Source organism: Pelodiscus sinensis, chromosome 8 (genome assembly GCF_049634645.1).
Source record: "Pelodiscus sinensis isolate JC-2024 chromosome 8, ASM4963464v1, whole genome shotgun sequence".
Lineage (NCBI taxonomy): Eukaryota > Metazoa > Chordata > Testudines > Trionychidae > Pelodiscus > Pelodiscus sinensis.
The window spans coordinates 43,266,220-43,290,992 of NC_134718.1; the positions used below are offsets into that span (position 1 = coordinate 43,266,220).

General features: G+C 41.0%; 1 protein-coding gene across 3 annotated transcripts in view; it reads right to left on the reverse strand.

Moving 5' to 3' along the window:
* Positions 1-7,052: 7,052 nt before the first annotated feature.
* The window catches only part of LOC102451939 (uncharacterized), a 34,374-nt gene continuing 16,653 nt past the window's right edge, over positions 7,053-24,773 (reverse strand). For 2 of the 3 annotated variants that reach the window (XM_006113171.4, XM_014581829.3), the window contains exons 3-12: positions 23,059-23,134; positions 21,453-21,584; positions 19,582-19,705; positions 14,495-14,555; positions 13,753-13,799; positions 13,268-13,343; positions 11,180-11,281; positions 9,592-10,512; positions 8,308-8,418; positions 7,053-7,767 (exon numbers count right to left, since the gene is read on the reverse strand). In XM_006113171.4, the coding sequence (XP_006113233.2) occupies positions 7,452-7,767; positions 8,308-8,418; positions 9,592-10,512; positions 11,180-11,281; positions 13,268-13,343; positions 13,753-13,799; positions 14,495-14,555; positions 19,582-19,705; positions 21,453-21,584; positions 23,059-23,134 (1,966 nt within the window). In that variant the 3' untranslated portion in view covers positions 7,053-7,451. Of the gene's footprint in view, positions 7,768-8,307; positions 8,419-9,591; positions 10,513-11,179; positions 11,282-13,267; positions 13,344-13,752; positions 13,800-14,494; positions 14,556-19,581; positions 19,706-21,452; positions 21,585-23,058; positions 23,135-23,874; positions 23,910-24,773 lie in introns of all 3 variants that reach the window. The other variant, XM_075935195.1, reaches the window with a different exon arrangement.

Here is a 24,773-nt window from a genome sequence, read left to right on the forward strand (position 1 = left end):
ATCCTCTGGCAAGTTGTTCCAGAGGTTAACTGTGCGCTGAGTGAAGAAATACTTCCTTTTGTTTGTTTAAAACCTGCTGCTTATTAATTTCATTTGGTGACTTATTGTGGGAATAAGTAAATAACTTTTCCTTATTTACTTTTTCCACACCCGTCATGATTTTATAGACCTCTATCATATCCCCTCTTTGTCTTCTCTTTTCTAAGCTGAAAAGTCCTCGTCTTTTAAATCTCTCTTCATATGGGACCCATTCCAAACCCCTTATAATTTTTGTTGCCCTTTTCTGAACCTTTTCCCAAGTTTTGTGAATGCTTTTTTGGGTTGAGGTAACCACATCTGTACACAGTATTCAAGATGTGGGCATACCATGGTTCTATATCGAGTCAATAAGATATTATCTGTCTTATTCTCTATCCCTTTCGTAATGATTCCTAACATTCTATTTGTATTTTGACTGCCGCTGCACACTGAGTGGATGTTTTCAGAACTATCCACAATAACTCCAATATCTCTCTCGGGTAGTTGTGGCTAAATTAGTCCCCATCATATTGTATGTATAGTTGGGATTAACTTTTCTAATGTTCATTTCTTTACATTTATCAACATTAAATTTCATTTGCCATTTTGTTGCCCAATCACTTAGTTTGGTGAGATCTTTTTGAAGCTCTTCACAGTCTGCTTTGGTCTTAACTATCTTGAGCAGTTTGTTGACCCTCTCAAAGAACTCTAGCAGATTAGTAAGGCATGATTTCCCTTTACAGAAACCATGTTGACCTTCCCCCAACAAATTTTGTTTATCTCTATGTCTGACAATTCATTACTATAATTTTAACTAACTTACCCAGTACTGACATTAGACTTACTGGTCTGTAATTGCCAGGATCTCCTCCAGAGCCTTTTTAAAATATTGGCGTCATGTTAACTATCTTCCAGTCATTAGAAATGGAAGCTGATTTAAAGGATAGGCTACAAACCACAGTTAATAGTTCTGCAATTTCACATTTGAGTTCTTTCAGAACTTTTGGGTGAATGCCATTTGGTCTTGGTGACTTGTTACTGTTAAGTTTATCAATTTGTTCCAAAACCTTCTCTAATGACACCTCATTCTGGGACAATTCTCAAATTTGTCACCGAAAAAGACTGGCTCAGGTTTTGGAATCTGCGCAATATCCTCAGCCGTGAAGACTGAAGCAAAGAATTCATTTAGCTTCTCCGCTATGATTTTATCATCTTTGAGTGCTCATTTAGCACCTCAGTCATCCAAGGGCCCCACTGATTGTTTAGCAGGCTTCCTGCTTCTGATATACTTAAAAAACATTTGCTATTACTTTTTAAGTTTTCAGCCAGCTGTTCTTCACATTTCTTTTTGGCTTTTCTTATTATATTTTTACACTTAATTTGACGCAGTTTATGGTCCTTTCTATTTTCCTCACTAGGATTTGACTTCTACTTTTTAAAAGATGTCTTTTTATCTCTCACTGCTTCTTTTACTTGGTTGTCAAGCCACGGTGGCACTTTTTTGGTTCTCTTACTTTGTTTTTTAATTTGGGGTATACATTTAAGTTGGGCTTCTCTTATGGTGTCTTCGAAAAGTTTCCATGCAGCTTGCAGAAATTTTACTTGCAGAGATAGTACTGTTTATGTTGACTATTTCTGGTTTTCAGGCACCATCCCACAATGTCCCATACTGACAGACCATCAATATAAGCGCTCTTGGTCACACGATAAGCAAAATGTAGACATGCACAAGTGATTCACTTATTGTGATGGCTTTATAGCAATGTAAGCTAGGATGACTTAATTTTGCAGTGGAGACATGGCCTTAGTGTTTCTCTGTCTTGAAGCGAATCCACAACCCTGTTGGGCCCTGCCCCTTTGAGTTGACATGCGGTATACATGCCAAGTGTACGGAGGGTAATGCGGGAGTCCTTGCTACTGTGTAGGATTTCGTCCGTGGTAGCCGCAAAAAGCTTTAACTTATTAAAGGGGAGGTCTTCTACCCTGGACTGGAGTTCTTTGGGTACTCCGGCTGATAGAAGCCAAGTGACTCTTCTCATCACTATGGCTGTAGCCCTGGCTGCAGTGTCGGCTATATCTATTGTGGAAAGGAGTACTGTATGAGCAATCATATGACCCTCATGTATGATTTCCCCTAAGAATGGGCCTTTTGGATTCAGGGAGGTGTTCCATCAACTCAGCCAGCTTGGAAGAGTTGTCAAAGTAATGGTTTTCCAGTAAGGCTGTGTAGTTGGCAGTTATTAATTGAAGAGTGGCTGAAGAATTGACCTTTTTCCCAACTAGGTCTAACTTCTTTGTCATTAGATGCTGGTTTGGTGTGGGGAGCTTTTGCACATTGGTCGGTGGCATTGATGACAAGAGAGTTAGGTTGTGGATGTGAGAAAAGGAAATCTAGGTCTTTTGGTGGTACGAAGTACTTCCTGTTAGAACTCTTACATGTTGGCTGAATCGAGGTGAGGGTTCGCTAGACTTCATCTGAGACCTCCATTATTGCCTCGTCGATTGGGAGTGTAATTCTTATCTGTGAAACAGGGTGGATATTTTTCAAAAGTTGGTGCTGTTTCTCCCCTATTTCCTGGAGGTGGACCTCTTGTGTTGTTGCCATCCTCTTATACAGCTCCAGAATTTGTTCTATGTCATCCGATGTGTGAGTATTGTCTGGTATTACCGCCTCTTCGAGATGTAAGGAAGCATTGTCAGGGGGCAAATCCACCTGGCATAACTCAGTATGTTTGTCAGAGTTGACCTTCCTCCTCTTCATCATAGTTTGCGGTAGCTGGTACAGTGTGACACGGAGAGGGTGGAAGCAGTCTCCACCTCGAGGTAGAGGATGAAGCACAGTGATTTTTCCATATGCTCCAGTGGTCGCATGACGCCCAATGAGGTGGGTAGTGGGGTGGAGGGTACGGCCACTCTGAGTACCAAGGAGGGTGTGATGGTTTATTATGGTAGTAGTAAGGATAGCGAGATGTAGTAGGGGACAAGTGCAGAGAGGAAAAAACACTGTATTGGTTCCCCCGATTAAAAGCATACTGCTCTGACAGTACAGGAGAACTGCGATAAGGTGGAGAGAGCCTTAAGGAGGGCTGCATTGTGGAAGCCCCTCTGGAGCGCAGGGGTGAAAGCTGTGCTATGCCATCTGTGCCTGCATCATGTAGAGTCTGAGCTGGAGCCTCCATGGGGGGCAGCATCGAGCTGGGGAGGGATAGGTTCGTGTCCAAAGCCCATTCCTTATGAGCAGGTTGTTTAACTGTCACTCTTCCTCAGTAGCTGAGCAGAATGAAGAGCTCTGTCCGTGACCGAGGATGGTAGAAGAGGAACTGAAGGGAGAGGGAGTGGAGTGAGTCTTGTGCACGAGGCTCCCCACGCGCATGTGCGGCTCGCAGACACTACTAGAAAAAGCTCCACTCCATGGCTCCAGGATGTCCCTACACATTGCGTGGAGCACCCACAGGGACATCACCCGAAGAAGAACAAAGAACTTTAATACTGAATAATTGCTAAAGGGCACTTGCTGAGCAAGAGCAGAAGCACATTCCAATGACCATCACGGGCGGTAAGAAGGAACTGAGGGGGTGGAGGGCCAGCAGGAGTATATATTGGCCGATATAGCGGTGTCACTCCAGGGGGTTCCCCTGCTGGCCCGACATGTATTGCTAAGGGAAAAGCTTCCGACGATGCGTGCACGCTGCGCACACACACTTACATAGAATGGGCATGAGCAATCACTCAAAGAAAAATTAGAAGCTACGAGGGGGCTGCACCCTCGATATGCTTGCCAACCCCGGCTCTCCCCCTGACCCTCAGCCCAGGCTACACCAGTCCCGGTTCTTCCCCATGAGGCCTAACCCTATCCCGCTGGTCACCAAGGAGGGCCGAGGCCACAGTGTATCAGCCCTGGTGGCTGGGGAGGGCCAAGCTCCAGGCCTGCTTTGTTGGCCCACGGACAGCTCCAGGCCTGCTGCTGGGGAGAGGAGCCCGGTTGCGGCTAAAGCTGCTGCCTGTGTGTGGCTGGTGGAGCCCAGAGCACCAGGAAGGGGGTGGAGATCATGGCTGCCGCCAGTGCCCGGCTCTATGTTCAGACTGCAGGGAAGCAGGCAGAGAGATAGCAGTGGTGGCCCAGAAGAGCGGTCAAGACAGTCCCGGGCCTGCTGTTGGGGAGGGGAACCCAGCCGTGGCTAAGGCTGCTGCCTGCATAGGGCCAGCTGGGCCCAAAGCATCTGAGGTTCAGAAGGAGGCAGAGATCATAGTCTGGAGCTGGGGTTATGTTCTGATGTCACTCTGTTGTCCCACAGGAATTTTTGTGCGTGTGTGTGTGTATATATATATATATAGAGAGAGAGAGAGAGAGAGAACTTACTCTAGTATTCTTTTGACAATTATTGTTTGTATTTATATACCATGTTGATGCAAAGGCACTGTGATGGATTATATGACCATGCCATATTCTATTATAAGTCTCAAGCATTTCTGAGGGTACTGGACCTGTAATTGGCACAAAAAGGGCCCGTAATTCCTCTCCATTTACAGCCATGTTTTTTCAGACACATTTTTGCACACTTGTCTCCTCAGTCTAAGTTGTTTCATTTCACACATTCTACTTCAATTTCCTCCTTCCCCACTTTCATGTTACTTTCTTCTCTTTGTTTCTCTATTTCTGTTTCTCACCTTAGAAGAAAGGGAAAGAACTAATGTTAGAACTTGTATTAAAGGCTATTTCCTCCCATGGTTCTCTGTGTTCTGTAGGTCTTCTGTCCTGATGAAGAAGAGGTGACTTGCAGGTTTACCTCAGTGAGTCTTGTGTCAGACTGTCCGGCTGCGTCTAGACTGGCAAGTTTTTCCACAAAATCAAATGCTTTTGCGGAAAAAATTGCCAGCTGTCTACACTGGCCGCTTGAATTTCCGCAAGAACACTGACTTCCTACTGTCTGAAATCAGTGCTTCTTGCAGAAATGCTATGGTGCTCCCGTTCGGGCAAAAGCCCTCTTGTGCAAATGCTTTTGCGCAAGAGGGCCAGTGTAGACAACACGGTATTGTTTTGCGCAAAAAAGCCCCGATTGCGAAAATGGCGATTGGGGCTTTCTTGCGCAAAACCGCATCTAGATTGGCACGGACGCTTTTCCGATCTAGACACTTTTTCCGCAAATGCTTTTAACGGAAAACTTTTCCGTTAAAAGCATTTGCAGAAAATCATGCCAATCTAGACGTAGCCTCCAGTTATTAGCCCTCAGAGACAGTGGCAGAGTCTATTTGGACAGGAACTTCTGAGAAGAGGCACATGGAAGGGGCTGGTGCTGCATGCAAGAATCTGCTAGCCACTGCCTTTGCCTGTATGTACTGCAGGCATCTTAAACTGCTATTCATTTTGATGAGAAGTATAGATCCCCTGATGGAACCCAGGCCTGAGACAACATACCTAGCTGCTCCTTCCCCTTCGCCAGTAATACACAAGCCTATTAAAAAGTTTTCATTTACAGAAGCAAAACTTATCAAAAACTGTGTGTCAAAATTAAATTCTCCAGACATGAAAAATATTGAAAAAAATTGAACAGGCAATTTCTCTGACAAATTTCAATTCTATAGTTTAAAATGACTTTTTTAGTTTAATTTAGCTTAAATTTCTAAACAAATTAAGAATTGCTAAAATTGAAACAAATTGTTTCAAAATTAATTAAAATTAAAAACATGTTTTGATTGAGCCAAAGTGAGAGTGTTAGGTTTTCCATTTGAGATTTTAATTTTTTTGTCACAATTCGGGAAGGGACACATTTTCAGTTCTGAAAAATAGCACTTGCCACCTAGCTCTAGTTAAAAAAAAAAATCATGAAACTATGTTACACTGGTATATCAGAAAGGAGCATAAAACCAGATAATTTGTAGCTGCAGCAGAATAATCTCACGTGCTAAACCATTTTTCTACAACAGAAAGCAGGTCCAGCATATTTGAGCAGATTGTGTAGAAATCTGTAATGCTTTGACTCTAAACAAAAGTTAGGACTTAAGCTTCTTGGAACTTTCATAATAAAGTTCAGGTCAATAGGAGCTGCTAGATGCTTAGCACTTTGAAAATCTGAACACTTGTTAAGATACCTCACTATGGAAGTTCTTATTTTTTAAAAAAATTGCCTGAGAGTGTGTTTACAGCCATGCCACCTTTAAAGTAATTTTTCCCTTAACACTGGCTTTTACACTGCATTCAATAGGTATTGAATATTCACCAGAAATGGAAGGCTGGTGACAGGAGTTCATCAGTCACTCTCTGCTGGAGAACTGACAGCAGATCAAATAGGATAATATTCCAAAGTAGACTGCTCTAGCACATACAATTGAACTTAAGGTTACCTTTATCAGAAGATTCTAGCTACTTCTCTGACCAAACTGCTCTGCAGTGTTGCTAAGGGAAGCCAGTAGAAGGTGTAGTAGGATTGAAGGTACGTTGAACTAACATATGAAAGAGTACACACACACCTCAAACGATCTGGTCAGCTGGGACAGGTGGGCTGGTGGTATAGGCTAGATTATTCTGCTGCATTGCTGCCAGGAGGGCAAATGGAAGATAATGATAAAATGCACCTGGCCCTGGATTTATATAGACATCACCTGTGGGAGCAGGAAGGAATGCAGCTGCCCTAAGAGCAACATCAACAAGCTCTTTTTACTGAAAATCCAATTAATTTGAACTTCTCAGCAATGTGTGAGAAAACTCACATGTAAAGCTGTGTGTTGTGGAGAACAGTGCTGCAGCCGTCCAGCAGAATAGACCACATTCAACAATGGAAGAAAGGGAAGGAAAAAGCCCAAAGTGTTTTGGGCAGAATGAGCCCCTCAGATACTTGCATCAACCAGCCCCATTGTATGCTTATGCATGAAGAATGTCTACTAAATTTAATAAGAGATACATGCTACTACCAAAAAATAGGTATGGATGATTATAATTCAAATAATTGGTGAAAAGTTTCATTATGACATGGACACTCAATTTTTTTTGTTGCTGGTTAGCATTAAGAAATCCAAGATATCACCATACATCTCAATTAAGTTGGCATTACTTTCTGCTTTATTCGTAGGTTTTCTATAATTTCAAATGTTACTCTAACTTATGGTGCAGTTTTTTAGCTTTTATTACAAGTGTTGCATCCTAAAATTATTTGCATTTAAAGAAAGTTAAACAAAACCACAACCACCGTCTAGTCAGGTGTTTGCTTCAAGATACAGGGTTCCAAATTCACTAAAAACAAGGACTATTTTAATTTCACATGTATTGAGGATTTGTCTCCAAATATACTTAACACACACTATTTCAGTACATACATACAGTAGAGACAAGTTCTCAACATTGAAACTCGAATTTTCTAATTTGTAAAAAAATTGGTCCACATACAAAGTAAAATGGGTAAATACAGGTTTTACCAGAGAAAATGCTTTGTTTTTATTCAGTTCCAGTTGTAGCGTTCTCTTGGAGCTAAATCATAATGTGTTCTCTCTTCCTCTTCAGGTCTGTAATCTAATGGCAACCCATAATTGTAATCAACTGTTACAACGGGTAATCTTTTGCCTTGCTCCATATCTCTTGAAAATTCACCTTGAAAAGATTTCCTTTCATAAACAGTTGAATCGTTGTCTTGGTGTACGGATGAGGACAGATGCATTGTACGTGAAGAATATGGTGCAAATCTGTTTCTTCCACCTCTGTTAAATTCTTCTGAAGGACGTATTCTCCTATTATCTTCAGGACAGTTAGGCCGATTGCTGTAATAAAACCAAATATTAACTATACAATACTTAGACATACAATATTTCAATAATCATAACTGGCTGGTATTAAACTTTATAATGGTGTACCTTCAAAGAGCAATTATAGGTAGGTAATTTAACCTTTAATATACAGGCAGTCCCCGACTTACGCGGATCCGACTTATGTCGGATCCGCACTTACGAACGGGGCTTTCTTGCCCCGGAGGTCGGGTCGAGAAAGCCCCGTTCGTAAGCTGCTCCGGTGCCCCTGGTCTGCTGGAGACCGTCTCCAGCAGACCAGGGGCACTGGGCAGGTTCCCGCGCTTCTGAGGCTTTGCCAGAGCAAAGCCTCAGAGGCGCGGGGAACCGCCGCTGCTGCCGCTTCAGTCTGGCTGCCTGTGGTCTGCTGGGGACGGTCCCCAGCAGACCACAGGCTCCCGGACTGAAGCCGCAGCCGCGGGGAACCGCTGCTGCTGCCGCTTCAGTCTGGGTGTAGGGGGGATGGTAATGAGCAGTATGTAGATTAATATGCAAAACTAGAACATTGAGATGTACCTGTAACTTCTACTGAAATCATCATTATCAGATCCATAATCTCTGTGACGTGAAGGAGAAGAAGAAAAGTGAGGTTCTGGTAAATTTTCATGGGAGGAAAATGACCGATTTCTGAAAGAAACAAAAGAATTACATCTTAAGAGAAGACTAATGTGTTAAGTAATTCACTAATAAAGTTCTTTTAGATTTAAAAAAAGTAACCAAAACTAGTTAACAGGGGAGAAATATCATAGTTACATAAAAAATTATAAAACCTCAGAAGAACTAATACCCTAACTGATAAATTGTGCAAAACAAAAGTGAAAGATAGAAATAAGTCTTAATTTCTAGTACCCCCAAACATTTTTTTTTTTACAGTGTAGAACAGTGGTGGGAGACCTACGGCACATCAGGGTAATCTGACTGCAAGCCACAAGACATTTTGCAGACGATGACTATTCAGAGGCACCACCCCCACAGCTCCCAGTGGCTAATGTTCTCTGTTCCTGGTCAATGAGAGTTAATGAGGGCAGCACCTGCAGGCAAAATGTAAGGAGGGATGTGTTGGTCACCACTTCCTACACCTATTGGCTGGGAATGGAGAACCATGACCAGTGGGAGTGGCAGGAGATGGTGGCTGTGAATGGTCAATGTCAGCAAAACATCTTGTGGCCTGCAATCAGATTACCCTGCTTGTGTGCATGAGGCCCATGTACGTAAACCCAACAGTTTTCCCAACAGTTTTCTTAACATTTGTTTTAGAGAGTGTTCAACGATTTACAGTTCTCCAATGAGCAGTTTGCTAGCAAGACATGAAATAAGCAACTGAAATCCAACACTTCCTCATTGCTTTGCTCATTACCTCAACATATATATTTCTTTCAATACTGAGGACTGATTTTCAGATGCAAACCTCACTATAAAATGAAGTGAGATGAAGCATTTTTCTTCACGTTGATTCTGAGTAGTTACTGGAAATTACTTTAATTTAAAGTAATTCAGTTCTCTAATTTAAGAAAGTACAAAAATACTCTAGAGCCATGGTGTCCAACATGCTAGCCACATCTGGCTATTGACCGGTTGAGTATGGCTAGTTCACTATAGCTAGCAGAACTAGCTGGACACTACAGCTCTAGAGATTACTCATCTAAGGGCTTGCAAGAGCAGGCCCTAAAGTTGGGAAACTAAAGGGGGTAGGGAACCTAGCTAATTGCTAACTATCTTTAAAATGTCAAATAATAACATAATGAGAAACAATAACTGCTACTCCCCAAATCAGCTGTTAACAGTAAAATAATACTTCACCTATCTGAACACCATTCACGTGGCAAGTCATCATGGTCATGAAAAGATTGCAGCCTTTGTCCATGCCCTTTATTAACAAAATCAAAATCTTTCAACTGTGTCTGTTCCTGTAAGTCATCATAAGACTGACTGTCGTGAAAAGGTCTGCGCCTTTGTCCAGATCCCCTATCATCAAAATCTTTCAACGGCATCTCTGTTTGTAAATCATTGCGAGGTTGATGGTCATGAAAAGGTCTCAGCCTTTGCCCCCGGCCCCTATTAACAAATTCAAAATCTCCCAACTGCATCTGTGGCTGTAAGTCATCATGTGTTTGATAGTCATGAAAAGGTCTTAGCCTTTGTCCAGGCCCCTTGTTGATGAAATCTAAATCCTTCAACTGCATCTGGGCCTGAAAATCATCATTAGACTGGTGGTCATGGAAAAGCCTTCGCCTCTGCCCACGACCTCTGTTGACAAAATCAAAATCTTTCAGCTGCATGTCATCCTGTAAGTCACTGTGAGATGGGGGGTCAGGAAAGGGTCTCTGCCTTTGTCCACGGCCTCTATTAACATGCTCAAAGTCTCTTGACTGCATGTCTCCCTGTAAGTCATCATGAAATTGGCGGCCATGAAAAGGCCTCAGTCTTTGTCCAGGGCCCTTGTTATTGAAATCTAGATCCTTCAGCTGCATGTCTTCTTGATAGTCATCATAAAACTGGTGATCAGGAAAAGGTCTTCGCCTCTGTCCGGGTCCCCTGTTATAATCCCAATCTCTCATTTGCATTGGAGCTTGTAAATCGTTCTGAGATTGGTGGTCATGAAATGGTCTTCGTCTTTGTCCAGGTCCCTTGTTAATGAAATCAAAATCTCTCAACTGTATCTGTCCTTGTAAATCATTGTGAGAGTGGTCATCATCATAAATTCTTAATCTTTTCCCAGGCCTGTGAAGAAAATTAGTTTTTTAAAACAGCTTATTTGCATTTACATTATAAATATTTCAAATTCACTATCCAGGTAAAGCAGCATTTTTTAAACTAGTCAGGATTGAGAATGAAGGACATTATCACTCAATAATATAAAGGTACTAAAGTATTAGCAGTCCAATCTGTCTAATTATACTATATAATATATGTATTTTATAAAACTTTCTCTGTCTTATGTTCATTACCTCATCCACCTTGTCTAATTTTATTATAAAATATAAAACATATTATTCTATTGTTAAGATTGTTAAAACCACTAATTCCATGTCGCATTTTTAACAGACAAACAACTACAAAATAACCACACAGAAAACTAACAAGAAATTCAGACACAAACCACCGTTCTAGAATGTTTTTAAGGAACAGAAGATGAAATATGTATTTCTTCCAAAACCAAAGGAAAAACATTTTTACTGCATAAAAATTTCCCCAGTGAAGCCAAAGTGCTTGTACTGGAAGACATCCTCTTATATTATTCCCTTGCTTCATCTTTTTATCACAACCTTAATTTAAAATAGCCATGCTGAATTATTATTACTGTAAACAGAACACAATACCAGTCTAACTATTCCAATAGTTATCTTCCAATTGCATTTTTTTAAAAAGTGACATTTTTGCCAATTACCCATGAAAATCTTCATTTGGGAACCTATCTACAGGTCCTTCCATCGCATTTGGTGGAGGTATAATATCTTCATCAGGATCCCATACATCCATTCCGAGATTACTAGGGAAAATATAAAATTTATTTTATTAAAATACTTTCTTTCAGCAGTATGTTAATGCCAATTTCCACAGCTGGAAAAAATTATGTGAGTGCTGGAAAGCTAGAAAATCATAGAAATGCAAGATTGGAAGAGAATTCAAGAAGTCATCTAGTCCAGTCTCCTGCATTGGACACAGGACTACGTGTACATATCAGTGAATTTTAGTTTATTTTTTTTCTGAGATGGCTGAGAGAAAAAGGCAAAGAAAATATTTTATACTACACTGACAATTCAATCTGACGCTTTGGCAGTTGGGGCGAAGACCCATGGTTATTTGCAAAATTGATCCTCAACTACTTCATCCCTTTCTGTATGAAAGTACACATGATAGTGATTAGTATAGAAAAGGTAAATCAAGTGTCCCTATCTGCATTTTCATAAAACAGGAACAAGGGACAGTCAGTGAAACTGAAAGACCAAAAAAAAAAAAAAAAAATCACATTTAAAAAATCCACAGCTTATAACTTCACTTCTACAATGATATCATAAAGGCCAAAAAGCTTAGTAGAATTATATGGATTAGAATAACATCCAGTTATATTAGATTGAGGTGAAGATTAATCTTCCCTTCTGGGCCAGATATTTCATAACTGCCTGTTACACAGTCTGTTTCATTTTCCTTTGAGGTATTTGGTGCAGGCCATTGTCAGAAACAAGACAGCAGGCTAGATGGATCACGGGTTTGATCTGTTATGGCAATCCCTATGCAGCATATCTGGAAAGGTTTACACATCCAGAGTCTCGCAGGCTAAAGCCAGGTCTACCTTAGACCCGGCAGCGAGGCTTAAGGTATGCAACTCCAGCTACGTACAATATATAGCTAGATTCGGCTTACCTTAAGCCAAGCTTGGCAGTGCCCCCATAGCGGGAGGTAGACAGTAGCAAATGCTCCCGTCAGATTCCCTTACTCCTCGCAAAAGGTGCAATACTGGTCGTCATCAGGGGCGCACTCGGAATTCAATTTAGTGAGTCTTAACTAGACTTGCTAAATCAAAGTCCGGAAGATAGATCATAAAAGTGGCAATCTTTCCTTAATGTAGACAAGGCCTAAGAGGAGACAGTGAATAATTTTTTGCCAGCTGCTCCCTTCCATTTATAACTGTTGAATGCTCCTAAGGAAGTATGAGACAACAATAGAAAAAAATTAAGAAAAATCAATTGCAAAAGAAACCGCTTTGCATTATATACAAGCCAAAGGAGACAATTGCATTTCATATCATTAATACCCAAAGTCTTCAAAATACATAGCAGATACATAATCAGTGCTTATCTTTGAAGAGTTTGTGGATTTATTTTTGCAAAATAAAGTCATACTTCATGATTACCTACAGATATGAAATTTTGCATAAACAATCCTGCCACTTAACTTAACAAAATGCTTTACTTTTTACACTGGAATATGCTGGGTAAGAGGTTTAAATAATTATTTTTGTTTTTCATGGGAAAAAAGTCATGACTATTAGGATTTGAGTTCATAAAAAATATTTAGTAACAAAATTAAAATTGAGTCGCCTATTCAATTGTAATTTTAGTGCAAAGAAAATTTTTATCGTTACAAATCACAAAATAATTGAAATTAGTTACGTAAAGAGTAAGGAAGCTTTACGAGTTTCCAATTCAAATGTACTATGTATGGTAATTATTCAATAAAATAAATAATGTTTGAAGTTGATATTCTACAAATTTGAAACAGTTCTTTTACTTCTCTTTTGCAAACACATTAATAAAACATCTATTACATATATTTAAATTTCTTCAACTTTCCTATAAAGTGTAATCTATGCAAAATGACTTTGCCCAGTCCACGACAGGCTACACCTGCTAGCAGTGTAATAAGAGGGACCAATATGAGCTTAATGGGAGAAGAGACATATGACTGAAGCATTGTAAATGTAAGGAACTGCACTTGACAACTAAAATAATGTAATTAAAAGCCTTTTTCCTACCTTCTCATTGGCTGAGTTCTGAGATCTGTTAGATACACAAGACCATCTATACGATGACCTCTAGCATCGCCAAAAGCTGAAGAAAATTGTCAACACATTAGCATGTGCAATTAAACATGCTTGAAACACAGCAGCATATAATGTAGTCAGTCAGGGTACCATGCAAACCACGGCACAATGAACTCGAAATAAATTCACTATGGATTCCTGCAACTCATATGAAATTGCAGCATACTGACATTTTTGCAGCAAACTGCTTTCCAACTGTAACTTACAGTTGCTACTAATGACCACACCAATACACACAATTTTAAAAACCTATAATGGGGTTGGAGGGAGGGAACTGATTCAGATGTTCAAGTGCTCAAATACTGTCAAGACACCAAAGCAGCAGCAGCAAAATGGATGGAGGTGAGTATGAGGTAGCATTCACAAAATCACTGTAGACACAGAGCCCTATGTTTTGTTCAAGTTCTATGAAATACCTTGAATAGCTGTCTCTGGATCCCAACCTTCAACATCAATAAGGTATCTGACAAAAAAAAGTAGAATTATTATATAGGTGTAGACCAGTGGTTTTCAAACTTGTTTTCTTGCGACCCAGTTGAAGAAAATTGTTGATGTTTGCAAACCAACATAATTATATATTTTGACTAGAATATGGGCTATAGTGTGGGGCCAGGAATGAGGGAGGGGGCTCAAGGCTGAGACAGGGGACTGAGGGGCAGGCTTACTTCCAGCAACTCCCAGTCAGCAGTGTTGCAGAAGTGCTAATGCAGGTTTCCTGCTTGTCCTTGCACCACAGACCATACTGTGCCCCAGAAGCAGATATTAGAAGGTTCAGCTCATAAGCAGGTGTGTAAGCAGTTCTGTGTACTGTTCTCACCAGCAGGCACTGCTTCGCCTCCTCCCACTCCCCCACCATTGGCCAGGAACCAGCCAACAGGAGTGGGGAGATGGTGCTCAAGGCAGGGGCAGTGCTTGGATCCGCAGAGCCTCCCGCTCCCTCCCCCACCTATGAACTAGATCTGTTGCTGGCTACTTCCGGGCTGCAGCATGGTCATCCTATAGCAAAGTGATCCAGCGCCAGACCTTCTGAGACCTGTACTTTGGGTCATGATCCGTACTTTGAAAACCACTGGTGTAAACTATGACCGATAGTCTAATGAAAAACTATGATTGATATTCTAATGAAAAAAATCATCTCAATTTTCATGTAATACTTGCCTACATATAAGGTAGCCAGTTCTATTAATTCCATTGGTACAATGAACTCCAATGAGTTTATCTATAAAAGGAAAAAAGTGTGGAAAAAATGAAAGTCATAAAATGAAGAGTGCAAAACAGAAAGAAGCCATTTATTGTTTACACTAAAGCAGTTTCAATTAGTAGATTTGCAACATTATTATTAAGCCTGTCTGTGTGTACACAAAAAACACACTGATATATGTCCAGAATGTATGCTTTTTCTGCTGCAATTGTAGCAGCAGTTACCTCTGTTAGATCACATCAACTTCCCAACCTTTGGAAACTAGACTAGTCCAATAAAGGCCAAGAAAAAAAGAATGGAAAAACTTATAAGAAGAAAAGCTGAATGACTAGATAACCATCAACCACATTGTGATAAGGAAACTGAATCAAGTAACTAGAACAAAATGTGACTGACTTTGTGAACAAGAGTTTGGTGGATGTTTAAATTTACCCTGAAACAGTTTACTTAGATTCTCCTGAACCCTTTCAAAAGCGAAAGAAAAAACACTTGAAGTCAGCCTGGATTAGAGGGATCCAACTCAGACAGCTGGTAGGTAAGATCCCACGGGAAGCAAAACTAAGAGGAAAAACAACTGAAGAGAGTTGGCTGTTTTTAAAGAGACATTATTAAGAGCCCAAAAGCAAACTATTCCACATCGTATGAAAGACAGACTGTATGGCATGAGACTACCTTGGATTAACTAGGAGATCTTACATGATATAAAAATAAAAAAGCAGTCATATAAAAAGTGGAAACTAGGTCAAATTACAAAGGATGAATATAAGCAAACACCACGGCTACGGCTACACTGGCACCCTTTTCCGGAAATGCTTAAAACGGAACAGTTTTTCTGTTAAAAGTATTTCCGGAAAAGCGCGTCTACATTGGCAGGATGCTTTTCCGGAAAAGCACTTTTTCTGGAAAAGCGTCCGTGGCCAACGTAGACGCGCTTTTCCAGAAAAAAGCCCCGATTGTCATTTTCGCGATCGGGGCTTTTTTGCGGAAAAGACTACTGTGCTGTCTACACTGGCCCTTTTCCGGAACAGTTTTTCCAGAAAAGGACTATTGCCCGAATGGGAGCAGCATAGTTTTTCCGGAAAAACACTGACAATTTGACAGTAGATCATCATTGCTTTTCCAGAAAAGCAAGTGGCCAGTGTAGACAGCTCGCAGCTTATGCTGGGAAAGCGACTGCTTTTCCGGAATAAGAGGCCCAGTGTAGACACAGCCCACAGGTATGCAGGGGAAAGAGTAGAATGGCAATGGCACAAAATGAGTAAAATCTAGCTAGAGACATAAAGGGTAACAAGAAGATGTTCTACAAGTATATTAGAAACAAGAGAAAAACCGAGGACAGGGTAGGCCCACTGCTCAGTGAAGAGGAGGAAAACAAAACAGGAAACTTGGAAAGTGCAGTGGTGCTTAATGACTTCTTTGTTTCAGTTGTCACCAAGAAGTTTGATGGTGATGAGATGCCTAACATAGTGAATGCTATTGGACAAGGGGTAGGTTTAGAAGTTAAAATAAAAAAAGAACAAGTTAAAAATTACTTAGAAAAGTTAGACATCTTCAAGTCAGCAAAGCCTGATGAAATGAATCCTAGAATACTCAAGGAACTGATACAGGAGGTATCTGAGCCTTTAGCTATCATCTTTGAAAAATCATGGAAGTCATGAGAGATTCCAGAAGACTGGAAAAGGGCAAATATTTCCCTTTTTTTTAGATGGGCACTATAAGAACAACCCAGGAAACTACAGACCAGTCAGTTTAACTTCTATGCCAAAAAAGATAATGGAGAATGGAGCAAGTAATTAAGGAATTAATCTGCAAACATCTGGAAGAAAATACGGTGATACAGCTTTCTTTGATAAGCTAAGATTGGTTCGACATGATTTGTTCTTTACAAATCCATGCTGGCTGTTAGCTATCAGACCTTGTGGATAAGGGAGAAATGGTGGATGCGGCATACAGGCAGTCCCCGGGTTACGTACAAGATAGGGACTGTAGGTTTGTTCTTAAGTTGAATCTGTATGTAAGTCGGAACTGGCGTCAGCCGCTGCTGAAACTGATCAGTTTCAACCGCGGCTGAATCTGGATGCCAGTTCTGACTTGCATACAGATTCAACTTAAGAAACCCAGGCGTCCCCAAGTCAGCTGCTGCTGAAACTTATCAGCGGCTGATTCCAGGAAACCCGGGGCAGAGCAACTCTGACTCGGGCTTCCTGTAGTCAGCCGCTGGTCAGTTTCAGCAGCGGCTGACTTGGGGACATCTGGGGCAGAGCAGCCGGGGTGCTGCTGGGTTGCTCCAGTAGCGCGGCTCCTCGGCGCTACTGGAGCAACCCAGCAGCTCTGCCCCCAGGCGTCCTGATTCAGCCGCTGCTGAAACTGACCAGCAGCGGCTGAATCAGGACGCCTGGGGCAGAGCAGCTGGGGTGCTGCCGGGTTGGTCCGGAGCGGCGCTGCGGGACCAACCCAGCAGCCCCCAGCTGCTCTACCTCAGAGGCAGGCAAGAAAAGCCTGGTCTGCTGGGGGGGGGGGGGGGGGCACTAGCTGCACCCCTCCCCCAGCAGACCAGGGAGACGGGGGTGGCGGGACCGCCCAAGTCCTTCATGGCTTTGCTCCGTCTTCCTGGTCTGCTGACCTGGGAGACGCGGAACAAAGCCGCAGAGCACGCAGGCAGTGGGACAGCCCAAGCGCGCCTGCAGACCAGGGAGACGGACAGCAAAGCCGCGGAGCACGCCCGCAGCGGGACAGCCCAAGCGCGCCCGGGCTGTCCTGCTGTGGGTGTGCTCCAGGGCTTTGCTCCCAGTCTCCCTGCAGACCAGGGAGACGGGGAGCAAAGCCGGGCGCGCTTGGGCTGTCCCCCTGCGGGCGTGGTCCGCGGCTTTGCTCTCCGTCTCCCTGGTCTGCAGGGAGACGGGGAGCAAAGCCTTGGAGCACGCCTGCAGCAGGACAGCCCGGGCGCGCTTGAGCTGTCCCCCTGTGGGCGTGCTCCGAGGCTTTGCTCCCCGTCTCCCTGGTCTGCTGGTCAGGAGACGGGGAGCAAAGCCGCTGAGCACGCCCGCAGCGGGACAGCTCAAGCGCGCCCGGGCTGTCCCGCTGCGGGCGTGCTCCAAGGCTTTGCTCCCGGTCTCCCTGGTCTGCAGGCAGATGGGGAGCAAAGCCTTGGCGCACGCCCGCAGCGGGACAGCCCAGGCGCGCCCGGGCTGTCCTGCTGCGGGGATGCTCCGCGGCTTTGCTCCTGTCCCCCTGGTCTTCTGGGGGGGTCCAGCGGCTTTGCTGGACCCCCCCAGCAGACCAGGGAGACCGGGAGAAGCTTTTCTCGCCCCGGAGGACATGGGTGGCAACCCGCCGCCCGTGAGCTCCGGGGCGAGAAAAGCCCCGTTCGTAAGTGCAGATCCGACGTAAGTCGGGGACTGCCTGTACTTAGTCTTTAGTAAGGTATTAGACACGGTCTCACATGACCTTTTTATCAATAAACTAGGGAAATACACACCTTATAGTAGCCCCATCTAGGTTGTGCATACCTGGCTGGACAGCCATTTTCAGAGAGTAATTATAAATGATTCACAATCATGCTGGAAGGGCATAACAAGTGGGGCTCCACAGGGGTTTGTTTTGGGACTGGTTCTGTTCAAAATCTTCACAAACTGTTTAGATGATGGTGTAGAGAGTACATTTTTTAAGTTTGCAGATGACACCAAGATGGGAGGGGTTGCAAGTGCTTTGGAGGATAGGATCAAAATTCAAAATTATCTGGACAAAACTATAGAAATGGTCTGAGGTAAATAGGATGAAGTTTAATAAGAACAAATGCAAAGTACTCCACTTAGGAAGGAACTGTCAGTTTCACACATACAGAATGGGAAGTGACTGTCTAGAAAGGAGTACTGCTGAAAGGGATTTAGGGATCATAGTGGACCACAAGATAAATATGGGTATTTTATCTGCAGAGGGATGCAGATTAGGCAGGTAGACATGTTTCAAAAAAAAACAAAAAAAAAAAAACAAAAAAAAAAAAGAGCAAACATGATTTTGGGATGCATTAACAGTAGTATTGTGAGCAAGACATGAGAAGTCATTCTTCTGCTCTATTCTGCACTGATTAGGCCTCAGTTGGAGTATTGTGTCCAGTTCTGGGCACCACATTTCAAGAAAGATGTAGAAAATTGGAGAAGGTCCAGAGAAGAGCAACAAAAATTATTAAAGATCTAGAAATCATGAGCTATGAGGGAAGACTGAAAGCAGTGGGCTTGTTTAGTTCAGAAAAGAGAAGACTAATAGGGGACATGATAGCGGTTTTCAAATATCTAAGAGAGTGTTACAAGGAAGAGGGAGAAAAATTGTGCTTGGTCCTGCCATGAGGTCAGGGGACTGGATTTGACCTCTCGAGGTCCCTTTTAGTTCTACTGTTCTATGATTCTAAAAAACTATATAACCAATTAGCTAAATGACAGCTTCATGCTGTTGATCTATGTCCTTGACTTCTAATTCAGAGAACTGAGGGTCACATTACTATGTGGTTCTGCTATGAAGTAGAAGATGAAGATCAGACAGGAGGTTATTACACTAGATGCCTTCAAAAGAGAAAGGCTACCTCCTAAATAATAATAAAAGAAGAAAAACTATGATCAGAAAATCCTTCATTGTGTCCAATTACAGAAACTGTTATGAAAAGTATTACTTATTGTACACAGCACTATACCAGTGGCTCCCAAGCTTTGGTTTGTGGGCCAGCAGTGGTCCATGAAGTACCTGCTTGTCACATGGTACCAGCTCTCCTTGTTCTCAGCTGGCACGTCACATTAAATATAGCTAAAGATAATCACTATTAGGAAGACTGTCCGTGTAATCAACGCTGTAGCTGACACGAGCATTTTGTAATGTCAAAAGGAATAAGAGAGTGTCATGAGATTATTAAGTTACAAAACTGGATCACGCTAAGATAAAGTTTGAGAAACCTGACCTGTAGAATTAAACATCTCTTATGATTAATAAATCATACATTTAAGTTTTAAATAACATTTTGGTCTTTTATAGCATTAAAAATGCTGTTAATTACCATTTCCTGCATTTTCCCAAAGGAACTTTCTGACCCATTTTTTGAATTGTAGAATAGTAGCATTATCAGGGACTTCAAGTCCAACAGTATACAGTTTCTTATACTGCACACTTTTAGGTAAATCCTAACAACAAGGAAAAAATTGCAACAATTATTAGACATTAAAAACTTGTACCACCATAAAACTTATAAGCAATATATAAATAAACCCAGATATAAGTCACTGGTTTAAATCTATATCACGCAAATAATCATTACATAGTTATACAGGTTCAACACTCTTGTCTGGCACACTCAGGTCAAGCAACATCTGTGGTCTGGCATGATTTTAGTTTGCCGAATGTCCATTTATCATGGGCAGGGCTCAACAATCTATGTAATCTACTCACCTGTGGTGAGTAGATTACATCCTGGAAGAACCGGGTTCGGGCGATCTGCGCATGATCATGGGTGTGGCCAAGTTTCCCAAAGTCCCATAAAGATTGTTTCCAATCACCAATCCTGGCTCTCCATGTTTTATGTTGTTATATATAGCTCTAATTTACCCCAAATGTCTTGTAAGAGCCCAATAAGCAGTGAAAGTGTTGGCAATGCGGCTAGGGAACCTGTGGTTTGGCCCTCCTGTGGTTCGGCAAATTCTCTGTTTCAGCACTGGTCAGGTCCTGAGTGTGCTGGAGTAGAGAGGTTCAATCTGTATTAGAAAAGTTGTACTTACAAAAATTGCCATAGCAAATAGCACTCTTGTTGGGAAGAGTTAATGTCACGTAAAGAAATCTTAGGGTATGTCTACACTACCACCCTAGTTCGAACTACGGTGGTTAATGTAGGCAACCGCAGTTGCAAATGAAGCCCGGGATTTAAATATCCCGGGCTTCATTTGCATCTTGCCGGGCGCCACCATTTTTAAAGCCCCGGTAGTTCGGACTCTGTGCCCGCGGCTACACGCGGCACGGAGTAGGTAGTTCGGATTAGGCTACCGGTAGGTGTACCGGTAGTTTGGATTAGAGAGCCGCGGGCACGGAGTCCGAACTACCGGGGCTTTAAAAAAGGTGGCGCCCGGCAAGATGCAAATGAAGCCCGGGATATTTAAATCCCGGGCTTCATTTGCAACTTGGGTTGCCTACATTAACCACCCTAGTTTGAACTAGGGTGGTAGTGTAGACATACCCTAAGTCTGCAATGGAGACTGAACTACTCTTTTCAGTGCCTCCTGGTCACTGTTGATGGTTATTGACTAGGAAAGATTGTGATGCCATTTAAGCCTCCCCCATAAAGAATATCAAGCTTCATCTCCTCTTTCTTACTTATTTTATCCCATTATTATATTCAAGATAATATATTTAGTAATACATGCTTCTATTTACTCTCTCACAGAGTACATTAAAAGAATACTCCCACTTATAATGTAAAGAATTAAAAAAATTAGCATAGATTTAACCTGTGGAATCCCCCCCCCACACAGCATAATCATGACAGAAATACTGCATTTGAAAAAGATTTAGTGCATTAGAATAGCATCTGTCTTCAGAGCTGCGTCCACATCTTCCTGTGTGTTTGTGCAATGCCTAACGCAGTAGTCTTGATTGTTGATACTGGGAATTACAGTAGTATAAATAAATATAGTATCTATAGTAGCTATGATCAAATGCTAGAAAAGTTACTGTATCAAGCCATAAGTGAATGCTAGCTGACAGTAAAAAGGATAATTCCTTCATGACATAATTCTGCATAAATTTCTGCTAGAAACAGGAATCAGATTAGATGGTTCACTTGTCTGTTTCAACATGACAATTTTTATATTAGCATTAAGTAACACAAGATCAAAGGTAGTAGTAATTGCGCATTTAATTCTATTATTCCTTTATTATTACCTTAACTTCATAATACCGTGTGGTGTATGTTAAGTCAATAATTAATCCAAGTTCCACATTTAGGGCTTTCATTGCAGCAATCAGGTCTTTTGGTGTAAATTTCTGGGTTGGAGTAAGTCTCTGGTTAATTGCCTGTGATGAAAAAGGGAAATGAAGATTGTGTTTTACAAATTCCAATAAAAATAGAAACATCTGCCTCTTACAAAGTGAATAAAGAACAAGAGGAAACAGTTATTCAACATAATATGTAGCAAAAACTTATCAGAATATTATGTGGATTAAAAGAAATCTGTATTGAGATGAAACTGATGACCGAAAATAAGTTAATGGTTTAACTGTTAGATATTATGACAAAAGATAACACTGATAAGACAGGCTGCTCATGTGGGAACTGCTCCAGCACAATAAGCACTAATTTCATATCAAGAAAAACATCCTGCACAATAAAGATTGAATATAACATTTAAATAAATATAAACATTATAATAAAGAATGAATATAACATTCTTGACCACAGACAAATCTAAATTGATGTCAATAAAGCCAAACGAAAACAAATTACCCTAATTGCTCTGCAAAAGCCCCAAACAACTAGTCTATTCTACATAAAAACTAGGAAGCTTCTAATAGAACAGCTTACTGGTTTCACCTCTCTTTCTACATATGTTATGGATACTTATTTTTCCCTGCCTGTTTGTAGACTCCTCTGTCACTCATGATATTGGATGCTACATAAATCTGTCATTTAGCATTAAGATTTTTTTCCTTTATATTTGAAGCGAAGTCTTATCAGGATTGAAGTGAATGTAAGAAGAATGTAGACAACAGCAAAAAAATTTCTGAAGTTCAAAGCCAGGCAAAGTATCAGGTAGCCTAACCCAGGTCTATGACAGCTTCCAGTCTCTGCTTTGACCAGCATAAACTCAGCAAAACAGAATCTGGCCAACCACTTCAAACAGATTACGATGGAATTGACATACAAGATGATGCCCACACACAATTAGAGAGTATTTATGCAAAGCATTTATTTAAAATATACTTCTATCCAATTCTGTGAAATTTACAGGTTAAAGAAACATGAATGTACAGTCACCATTTCAAAAGTGGCCGAGTAACCACTACCTTTTAATGGGTGATCACCATATATGTGAAATTAATTTCTGGCTTATGTCAGGTGGACAGCTATGTATGTCACAAAAATTACAACCACAAGTAGCACTGTTGTTACAGCAGTTTCAGAAGGTGCAAAAGACTGGGCTCAAGACTCAACTGGCACTCCAGAAGTGCCAAGTTTTGTATTTAAAAAGATTAAATGAATGGTGCTGATTAGCTGATGCAAAAGTTATAATGTATAGAAGGTAAGCAAACATATTCAGTAACACTAAGTACCAGTTTGCACAAAGAAAAGTGAAGACCACCTTTAACTTATGGAAAGCTCATCTGAAAAGGATGAATGTGCTAAATACTAATTTTAATAGAAAAATAATGTCTGTAATATCTATCACTCTATATCTGTTCTGCAGTTTGTAAGAATGTGAATGCTATTTTCCATAATTCTTCACACTGCAATTACTACAGACTGACTGAAACAGCATTTGATACATACCCCTTTTAAAGGCACTTTGAAAGCAATGAATCTTGTTCCTGGTATAGGCTGTCCAACTGGTGTCAAAGTCCGCCATCTTTTATGAAAAAAAAATTGTATATTTTTCTGAATACTTAAGGATAAAACACTTTTCAAACTATACTAATTTGATTCAAGACACCTGAGGTTTCGTATAGTTACAATTATTCTTCAAGGTAAGCTTTCTTCAACAAAAACTCAAAATTATACTGATCATTTTGGTTTCCAGATACATTTTATGTAGCTTGAAATGTCTTATAAACATCAGACTCTGCTGCTCCCACATCTCCTCAAACAGAAAGATGCAAATAGCATCTTGATCTCACTGACACGTCATACAGCTGCTTCTCACTGACAGACCATACATAGCTGCTTCCTTGACATATCAAGGACCAGATTAAAAACAAACAAACCAAACTCTTCAGAAACAAGCAGCAGGCCAAGTTGGGGACACAGCTGAAGTGGTCACATTTTCACAAGTGCTTAACTGGTTACTTTATTAAGGTGACTAAAAAGAAACTGAGCTCTTTTGAAAATCTGCCTTATTTCACCAGGAGGATATTACAATTTAAATAAATCCAAAATAAATACTATTAGCTAGCATGATTATTAAAACATTTGTTTTGTTTTAATATTACCCTTTTGAATTATGTAAAGAAATTACTATTTGGGGAGGGGAAAATTAATAGATTCTAAGGCCAGAGGGACCACAGTCATCATCCAGTCTAACCTCCATTAAAACACAAGTCACCAATTTAATTCTTAGACTCTTATGTCCAATCCTGATGTAAAAGTTACCAGTAACGAAGAATCCACCAGGACCCTTTGTAATGCTGGAAGAACATAAGCAGAGTATTATTTTGGTGAATCAGAATACAGAATTAGCATTTCTCAAACCACAAAGATTTTTTCAATCTTCAACACAGCTATACGAATTATATGGAGAGACAGCTGGCCCTCCAGAACTAAATCTGCACCCAGGTTTCCATTATAAGATCAATCTTCACAATTCTTCTAAAAAGCAAACAAATATTTTCTAGTGATAGTTTTCTAATCACTGTTAAAATATATGGACAAAATCCCACATTATACTAAGTAATTAAATGAAATGGTTCTGAAGTTGCAAGCTGAGACGTGCTGAATTAGGAAAATGAAATTGGGGACAGGAACAAACCCATAGGTAGAAGTAGTATCTATTAGCACGTGGGTGAAAATTTGGGTGAATTATAAGACTTTGAATTATTTTAATTTGGGTGAATTATAAGACTTTGAAAATCAACCACTTTGCATGCACTGTTGGCATGTTGCAAGCTGCTGTGAATTGCACATATACCTGGGTGTCAGTGACTGTATCCCCATAAACCATAAAGGAGAAATTGTAAATTATTCTAATATGGATACTCATGACAGATAACATGACTTGTTAAAACTTACACAGGAAGTTTGGGGCAGGAAAGTGTATTTATCTAAGGTGGAAAATCTATTAAACCACAGATCTTTGTATCTGATGTGTACTACTCTGTAGACTGGGGCCACTCAAGTTTGTATAGCATTGTCAATTGTTTTGAAGTATATAGAAGAAAAGTCAAGAAAAAAAGTGTAGTCTGTTCTACAGAAGGGTAACTAGAAACAAAATGCTGAGGGATGGGACTTTGGGCCAGCAGAGGAAACAAAAACCTTGGTCCTCTTAAGGATTG